The sequence below is a fragment of the Eleginops maclovinus genome, chromosome 15, assembly GCF_036324505.1.
Source record: "Eleginops maclovinus isolate JMC-PN-2008 ecotype Puerto Natales chromosome 15, JC_Emac_rtc_rv5, whole genome shotgun sequence".
Lineage (NCBI taxonomy): Eukaryota > Metazoa > Chordata > Actinopteri > Perciformes > Eleginopidae > Eleginops > Eleginops maclovinus.
The window spans coordinates 6,703,709-6,713,138 of NC_086363.1; the positions used below are offsets into that span (position 1 = coordinate 6,703,709).

A 9,430-nucleotide genomic window follows, 5' to 3' on the forward strand; every position below is an offset into this window, starting at 1 on the left:
ATTTTTAGTTATATTTGGCATCTTTTATCAAATGTAAATAGATTAAAATACTCTTTTCTTAATAGCAAAGATATATCTGACTTATTTGATGAATTTATCATGCGGTAACGCTCAACTTATTTTTTTAGTTACTCTTAAAAATGTAATATTGCTTTTTTGTTGGGAAATGACTTGCATATGTGTCAGTTATATTTCAATTATAAGTAAGATCAATAAAGAAACACTCTTTTTAAGTAACCTATAAAGACAATTATAACTTGTATGAGGAATTAAAGCTCTTCAGATAAAATATAGGTTTTATTTTTGCATATTTAGCATTTTCCTATTCTTACAAAACACATGTTGGATCATTTCAAATACATTTGGTAACGGTGACAATAAAAGGGAGGTTTGTAACTGGCATGTGCAGGAGGATGCTGGTGCTCCCTCTCTCCTCCAGATGAAATATTGTCATGGTAACCAAACAAAGAGGGGGTGATGTGATGTGCAGAACAAAGGAGGAAACCAAAGCTCCTGTTTGGCTCGTGGTCGCCCGACAAAATGAATGAGGGAACAGTCATTGTTCTGTGCTGCCTCTACTTAAGAAGGACGGACCGCAGATTTAAGACGCAGCTGCCCAATTATAGGTTTAACGACGTGTATCCGATTTCCTGCTTTGTTTTGGATTCTGTGTGCGTTAAAAAGGCTTCGCTGTATCTGAAACATGTCAGAGTCTAGAGTACACATTTGTTTTTAATTCAGAGAGTATAATCACCCCGTAATTATGTTTAATGTGTTCTATTTAAATGTACTAAATCTGCAACATCGATTAGTTTTTATCTATTAAATTAATGACCTACTATTTTGATCATTGTTAAACTGGTTTTGATTAATGTAAAAATACACAAACACTTTTGAAATGAAGCTTCCTTAATGAAAGTGTTTCTGTATGTTTACTCATTTATCTCGTATGCAAACTAAATATCTTCGAATTGCGAGCTTTTTCCTTCTAAGGATGTTATCTTGGTCTTTAAAAAAACACTTATCAACGTTTGTTACGTTTCTAATGATTTGTTATAATATAATTAACCAATTACTGAAGAAAGTATTCATCAGAGTTATTAACAATGAACATTGTTGGACCTTATTCTCTGTGTTTCTGCAGTGCGTACACCTTCCTGAAGTTTATGATGATGTGGACGCTGGTGCTGCTGGCAGATTTCATCCTTGAGTTCAGACTGGAGTACTTGTGGCCGTGCTGGCTCTTCTTTGGGAGTGTATACACCACATTCCACTGCCATGGGCTGGTGAGCACTCCCCCCCCCCTGTGTGATTTGATATGGTGTGCCCAGGTCATGATAATCCAACATAATGTTTCCAGTGCGTTTTACTGAAATGAGTGTGTTTTGTCTTTCTTTGTCTGCAGGTTATTTGTGTTGTGTTTGTTTGTGCTGCCTTCACTCTGGACATCTTTTGTTTGATTTTTGTTCCTTTGCACTGGCTGTTCTTTGTGGCCAGCACTTATGTGTTATTCAACTACATATGGCACACAGGTGAGAAATGTGGAAATGTTTTGTTGCCAAAAAATTATATGAATAATAATTAGGTTTTGTTTTATAATAGATATGCAGCATTTAGCATGAACAAATCCTGAGAAAAGGTGTATACTTGTAACTGATCAAGCATTACATAGTGTGTAACTAGCAATTTGAGTGAATTACCTCTGATTTTTATTTGAACAAGGACTCCCCCATCACATCTGATTATTTCTCATTTTTCTGCAGAGAAAGGCATCTGCATATCCACGGTGTCCCTGTGGATTCTGCTCGTCTACACGGAGGCGTCACTCCGACTAAAAGACCTTAAAACCTCTCATGCAAACCTGTCTCATCTTTTTGCTGCACACTGGTATGTTCATTTAACACATATCTCCCTCTCTGCCCTTGTAGGAATATTCAGAATTTATATTCCCCGTGTAGAATGAATTGCAATAAAATGCATTAGCATTAAACTTGTAATAATTCTCTGTGTGAAATGAGTCGAGCTACATGTTTGTGCACAAAAGCATAAAGGACTAGATTCACTTTATCCTGCCAAGTAAGAAATGAAAGAAGTTGGGTGTGTTTTGCTTTCCAAGATGTGATATGTCTTTTAAATATTGCACTCATGTTCCTTCTGTGTTATTTCCCCCCTTGATTTTCCCATTCAGCATTGGGTATCCTGTGGTGTATCTGGGGTTCGATGCCACCTGCTACTTCACCAACATCTTCAAGCTACGCATACAGAAGGCTGTGCAGAGTGAGAATGACTTCCACATGCACCTCCTGCAGCACTCGCTCCCTCCAGGCCTGCAGGTTTTCCCAAAGACGGGAACAGATGGCAGCAGCAGTGAGTCTTCTGCACACATTTCACTACACACATGTATCCACCATTCGTACAACCTGCAGGGTGTTCCTAATTCATGACATCAGAGGACTCCAAGTATACTGCATATTCAAAATGAACTTGCGGAAAAATCTACCAGTAACTGTTGTGCACAAAGTTAGGTGTTAAGAAAGTGTAAAAAACGTAATTGTATTGTTATGATGTTTTACAATTTGAATAATACAACCATCAGTCATTTATCAAATCTTCAGCCAATGAGAATTGATCACTGCAACAAATGTGGGTAACATTTAAAGAGTAGGTCATCCTTTTCCAGAAAGTTAAGTATTTCTTGTACCATGTAATTTCTTCTCCGGTACAGTTCCTCGCAGAAAATCACACATATTATAATTGTTCTCAAATATTTGGAGTCATATTGCAATTGTAATATCATTACATTTTTTTTCCCCCACATTTTTATTTCTGCAGCTAATATTTGTAATATCTTAATGCAGCAAACAGAACTTTGTGTCTAATAATAATACAAATATATTTTATTTAGAGGCCCCTTTCAAAGCACCCAAGGGCACCTACAATTCAGAAATTATACTTAAAATCAGTACAAAAGGACACTAATGGGGAACATGTAGCACCACAGTGAGTAGGCTGACCTGGAGGGACCTGAATGTGGTGATTGTGCCAGGGTGTCGGATGTGTGGGGGGGAGGGAGTTCCAGAGTCTGGGAGCAGTGCAGCTAAAAGCCTGGTCACCCATGGTAGCGAGGCGTGGGGTGGGTATGGTTAGCAGACCAGCAGAGGATGAGCAGAGGGAGAGAGAGGGGGTGTACTCCTGAAGGAGGTCGGCCAGTTGGATGGGGATGGGAGTGATCTGGTGGGAAGGCTTGGTGTGGGTGATGGCCCGGCAGCAGCGTTCTGTTTGATTTTGAGTTTATTGAGGAGTTTGATTGAATGTATTTGTGTTTCCGCCTGTATTCGCAGGCTCGAAATGGAAGATAAAACCTGAGTCGACTCAGTATCAGTGTCAGAATGGAGCTGTGGTGGCCACTGACGAGGCTCACACTGTGGACTGCCTCCAGATCCGCAGTGAAGAGAGAGTGACAGAGAAGGGAGTGCAGGAGGGGAAGTCCGCTGAATCGAACCGGAGGCTCTTATCATCTAAACCTGCCGAGTCCAGAGATCTGCTTCACTGCGGGGCAGGAGGACCGGAATCCTCCGCGACCCTGGAAAATCTACCTCAAGATGAGCCAGGAAGCAAAGCCACACGGGCGACTAAAAGCTCCTCGCCAAAAGCCCGCAGAAGCAGCACAAACACTCCCTCCCCCCCTGCAGGGAGGGCGGAGAAGAAGCAGAGATCCAGCTCAAAAACGGTCAGCCCCAACCGGGACGTCCCAGAGAAGAGCAATCATCACGCTGAGCAGATGAACAAGTACGCCGCCATTACCTTCAGCATGGGACCGTGACATCGGAGATAAAACAACCTTTCTTTTCCTGAACCTCTTCCTGTGTCTTCTCTCAGGCTGGAGCAGGAGCTGAGGAGGCTGAAGGGCGAGCTGCAGGTGAGCCGGCAGAGCGAGCAGGAGCTGCGAAGCCACATCTGCAACCTGACCAACAGCGAGCGGAGCCTGAGGCCGGAGGTGTCCCTGCTCAGACAGTCCAACATGCTGCTCCAGAGCAAGTGAGTCATCCACCAGATCCACCGCTGAATGCTCTCTGGCTCCTCCTGCGGGCCGTGCCGCACATTACATCAGACTATAAATAACCCTCAGACAGGGCCATGTTTATCCATGTGGAACGCAGACCGTTTGTGGGCTGACGTCTTAGTCTTCACAGAGATTGATGTTTCTCTTTTAAAAAAGAGTTAATATCTTATAAAGTCATATTTTATTTTGAAGGATTTTGGCTCACAATTCTCATTCATAATTCTAATCCATAAATGAATGATAGATACTTAAATTTGACTGAAGTCTTTCATGAGATATAAAATTCATGAGAATATTAAATTGTATTTGGGGCTCTTACCCCTCACGTTAGTGCAGTTCTCTTGATTACACAGTAGCATAAATGTGTCTACAACAACAGATTAACACATTTCCCTCATCAAAGCCACATCCAGCACCCAGAGGCTCTAAATCTGGTCTCAGATGAGCATTTGATGCAAAGCTTTGATCAGCACCAACACTTCTGATAAGACATGCTACAGTTTTAAAAGCAAGGCGCTCTCCAGCAAACATAAGGAAGTTAATCTCAAACCCACTTCTTTTTGGTCTTCCTCTTCACATTATGCAAAGTAAGATTAACGCTTTTCCTTCAGGGTCATGTGTCTGTCTAAAACCAAGCAGAGGGACAAACAGAGCAGCGCCATGCTGGAGAAAAAGACGAGAGCAGAGACGGAGGCCAGACTCTCTGTGGAGAAACAGTTGGCTGAGCTACAGGCTCAGAAACTGGAGGAAGCAAACAACACAGCACGGAGTCTCAACAACAGGTACATCCCACCTATCAGACTTCAAATTCCTCGTTAACGAAGTGGCTTTGTGCCTGGAAAGTATAGCTGCGTCTGCACCTGTAACTCAATGCTGCTGTGAGTGTATGGACAACATTTGAAGAAATAGTTTGAGTTATGTTTATTCGCTGATTTGCCAAGAGCTAGATAAGGAGATTGATTCACACTCATGTCTGTGAGTTCAGTGAGAAGCTGAAGTTTAGCTTAGCATATTACCATAGCATGTATTAGCAGAGTTTATTTGAAACAGGGGAAACAGCTAGCTTGGCTCTGTCTAAAGGTAGGAAACAAGCAGGTCTATCAGAATCAGAATCAGAAATACTTTATTCATCCCAAACTGGGAAATGTTATCGTTGCAGCCAGCAAAATACAACAATAACCTACTAACAAACAAATGATGTCTTATTTATCATGTGTACACAAAGAGAAGAGTAAGAGGAGGGCTACAGTATATGCCAAACTATTGTTTTGGAAAGCTCAGTCTTTGACTTAGATATTACATTACGTTTCATTTAGCTGCTGCTTTTCTCCAAAGCGACTTACAATAAATATAAAGAATCAAACTCCAAACAATAGTCCCAAGAACTTTTGGCTTTAAACTTTGGTTTTTGAAAGTTTTTTATGAGTGCTAGTTGGTGAATGTTGCAACCCTAGGACAGATGTTTCCACTTGCTCCAGTCTCTGTGCTAAGCTAAGCTAACTGTAACATCAGCCTTATGTTGAACCCACAGATATGAGAGTCGTTTCAATCTTCTTGGCCAAGTGAACAAGCTTGTTTTGCAAATATCAAACTACTCCTCTGACTGTTAACACATTTCCTTGCATTTTATGTTACCATATTACTGTAAATGTAGATGAAAACAAGGCCAATGACAATGTGATGTTTCTCTTTGTGTGAACTGGTTTTTATTTTACAAATGAAGCTCCTCTCTTTCCGCTGAAAACTGTTATTTTCTCCATCCCCTACACCAGGCAGGAACACTGTGAGACCCAAATGTTAAGGAAAAGAGTTAAAGATCTAGAGACAGAGTACAAACAACTACAGCTGGAGTGTCAAGTCAAAGAGAGTCGTGTGCTAGATCTAGAGAGTGATGTTGAGGTATATTTCTACTCTCTTTGGGAATGAACTTTAAGTGTCTGTGAGTCTCAAGTGGTCCAGTACTTGGTTGTCCTCAGTTTGGTCATGTAGCCGTTTTTGCTGTTTCAGTTCTGATTTGGATGTCTGCAATTCTTTGTGTTTGTTAAGTCAGAAACCGAATCATCCACTGGGGACCATTTGGTCGTCTTTTTATTTTGGCCTGCAGTCAACATTTTGCACTTTGTCATCGCAGTAATGTGAATGGTTGTTTTTGTGGTCTCAGCTGTGGACGTTGTGGTACTGTGTTGTATTTGATTTCATTTTAGTGACCCCCCCCCCCCCCCATGAAGCATGCTTACACAGCCAGGTCTTTCATACACATGTTGCACTGCTTTAATCAACATTTCAGGTCACCTCCCTCGAAATGTTGATTTAAAACTGGTGTTAACAAAGAAATAACCATCCGTCAGAGTATCGTAATATCTAATCGATTGTGGAAATAGTTTGCTCTCTGTGGTGCATTGCTTTCCTAAGACACTTAGGAGACCAAAGCATTGCATCCCTCTGGTTGATTGATGTTTTGATATTTGATGCCCGTTCTTACTGTCTGTGCATTTGGTCTCAGGCTCTGGGAAAGTACCGCTGTGTGGAGAAAGAGACAGACATGCTGCTGTCCACTCTGTCGGCCATGCAGGAGAAGGCTCAACATCTGGAGTACAACCTGAGCGCTGAGACTCGCATCAAACTGGACCTGTTTTCGGCTCTGGGGGACGCCCGCCGACAGCTGGAGATCGCTCAAGGTTCACACTCTCTTACCTAATCATTTTTTATTTCATCTTTGGAGCAAAAAGCATTATTCTTAAGATACTCTACGACCTCATGGCTGCCATTCACACATCAGTGAAGTAGCTGTTAGTCATGAAAGTGTGTTAGTCATAGCATATTATGGGGGAAAAGGTCATACAATTCAGTGCTATGTTGAAAATTAAAAAAAGGATGAGCCCTGCCTCATGTGGTGCCTCTGTTTGTCCGACAGATAAAGTGATGAGGCAGGACCGGGAGATAAAGGAGATGAAGCAGAAGATCGCCGAGGTGATGGCCGTCAGTCCCGGAGTTTCCTACATGGCCCCTCGGCCTCCGGTGCCGCAGTATCTCACCAAGTTGCTCAGCTCAGAGCGCTACATGCTGAATCCACGAGCACTGATGTACCAGTGCCTGAAGAAATAAAGGATGTCGTCGCCTTCTTCTGACCCTTCAGACCCCTCTGTGATAAAACAGGAGGGGAGGGGCTCACGGATATTTATGACAGAGCTAAATGACACCATGAAGTCACCTCCTTCCAGCCTCCGGTGGGAACAGGAAGAACCTCCACAAGTCGAAAGCCTTTCGCTGCACTGATGGTACCAACCAAGGGTTTCACTCCAAAATACTGTCTCTCTCTTTGTGTAAAGATACAGCAAACACAGATAAGAGGCACTTTATTAATCCCAATCTAGTCGGGATGCATCAGAGAAAAGCACATTTCTCCATATTCAGACCCTGTTAATTTATCTAAAGCAGTGGTGTCCAAACTTTTTTCACTGAGGGCCACATCCAAAAAAACATACAAAGGTGTGGGTCCCTCACTAGAGGTGAGGTATATTGCCTCATATGTTAAGTTATAAGTTAGCAAAAACAATCCAATGTGGGTAAATTCTGCTTGATTCTTGAATATGCTCCATCACAGCTCTCCAAAGGGTTGTATTTATTTTTTGGCAGCTCATTCCTTAAAACAGAAGCCTCAGATTGTTTATAAGAAGGGGAAATATGAAGGGTCTAATTCAAGCTTGCAAATAATTTATTGGGCTTTTTTAAATGAATTTAGAAAATTGGACTTATTAACACATGAATACTACTGTGTCATATATGTGTTGATATATTTAACAATATAAGACAAGCACAAGTTTCAGGTGTGTGCCCTATTCCATTATACTTTTACAATTTGCTGCGCGCCAATTAGAAATGGACTACGGGCCGCATTTGGCCCCCAGGCCGTAGTTTGGACACCCCTGATCTGAAGGAATGATTTCTGGAATCCTGCTGTGATGTTAAAAATACACACTCGTCAAAAGTATAATACTTTAGGGAGTTAAAATACGTACTCAAATGTTAGCTTTGATTACTCATAACACACCTGCTGGAATAATCAAAATAACATGGGTTTAATCCTCTTATCCCTTTGAGTCAAATTCATTTCAGAGCAAAAGGATCTAATAAGTGTTTTTCACAGCACACATTTTGACTTCTCAAAAGAGAAGCAGAGGTGTTACTGATACCATGAACAAGGCTCTGTTTTATTGAAGGGATTTATCCCTGACAGCGAGCCCAGACCCATGAAACTCAAATGGATTCAGCCAGTTCATTTATGTTCCTGCTGCGACATGTCAAAATGTCGTCTGGGGAAAGCTCATTAAAATATGAAGACATCCTGCCGTGACATGTTCTCAGACCCAACATGAATATAGAGAGATGATAAATTACCACTTTTATTTATCCAGGAATCTTTGATTATAGTCCTGCTTTGAAGCGTACGAATAAAAAGATATTAGGTCCAAAAATTCAGAATTTTCTCAAAGTATATTTAGGACCAATTTCCGCATGCTGCATTCTTAAGGAGTGTATGTATGAGTATGCATTTTCAAATCCCTTCAGAGTTGGCATTTTACAGGTGTCTTTCTTGTGAAACAGGTTGAGATCTTGATGTTTCTTGAGAGCGTTGTGCAGTGACGTTGATTGTTGGGAGTGACCAGAAAAGGCAGATCCCAGAGAGCGGCGATTATTCTCTCTGTTTGGTAGCTCATCAGTGGAAACGGTGATAGAGCGACTCTGAGTTACAGCGGAGTGGTTCATGTGGTGTGGTTCATGAATTTAATTACTGTGCCTATATACATTACTTTCTAACTGGAAAGTAAAACACAAATTTAATGTGAAAGAGTAATGTGTTTGAATTGAAGTGCTATGTACTGTTTTTGTAGTTCCTTTGATTTATTTTCTACTCACAAGGTACAGAATTGAAGCAGCTGGAAACACTCATGAACTGGATGTCGCCATTTTGGTAGCTTTTTATTTAGAGTGTCTTTCTAGGGTGTTTTATATCAAAACTATTTTTTAGTCTTGCTGTAATTTTATTATACTGCTGTCATTTTGTACGGCACTGTGTTTTTGTCGGCATGAAATGTGTTTTATTCAACTGTGATTTGAGCACACATTGTGACTTTCAGTATGTACATGAATATACTTGTACAAGGGCTACAATTTCTTAACATTTTGAACAAATAATTCAAATAGTGATGCTCTGAAGGGTAGAGGTCACGCCCCTGACGCATCAGGAGGATTTCTTTTGTATAAATAATTCAAACAATTGAATTTAGTTTCATCTGTGTGTTCATTATTTCACCAATATCAGCTTTTTCTGCAAGGGGAAACTCGTATAATGGCTTTCAAACGGCA

The 9,430-nt window shown here is 41.1% G+C and overlaps 1 protein-coding gene across 2 annotated transcripts in view; it reads left to right on the forward strand.

Annotated features, from left to right (window-relative positions):
• The window catches only part of si:dkey-12h9.6 (macoilin-1), a 36,731-nt gene extending 27,385 nt beyond the window's left edge, over positions 1-9,346 (forward strand). For both annotated transcript variants that reach the window (XM_063902547.1, XM_063902546.1), the window contains exons 2-11: positions 1,145-1,286; positions 1,406-1,532; positions 1,764-1,887; positions 2,189-2,367; positions 3,342-3,789; positions 3,880-4,038; positions 4,675-4,845; positions 5,836-5,962; positions 6,567-6,741; positions 6,978-9,346. In XM_063902547.1, the coding sequence (XP_063758617.1) occupies positions 1,167-1,286; positions 1,406-1,532; positions 1,764-1,887; positions 2,189-2,367; positions 3,342-3,789; positions 3,880-4,038; positions 4,675-4,845; positions 5,836-5,962; positions 6,567-6,741; positions 6,978-7,168 (1,821 nt within the window). In that variant the 5' untranslated portion in view covers positions 1,145-1,166 and the 3' untranslated portion in view covers positions 7,169-9,346. The remainder of the gene's footprint in view (positions 1-1,144; positions 1,287-1,405; positions 1,533-1,763; positions 1,888-2,188; positions 2,368-3,341; positions 3,790-3,879; positions 4,039-4,674; positions 4,846-5,835; positions 5,963-6,566; positions 6,742-6,977) is intronic.
• Positions 9,347-9,430: the final 84 nt, after the last annotated feature.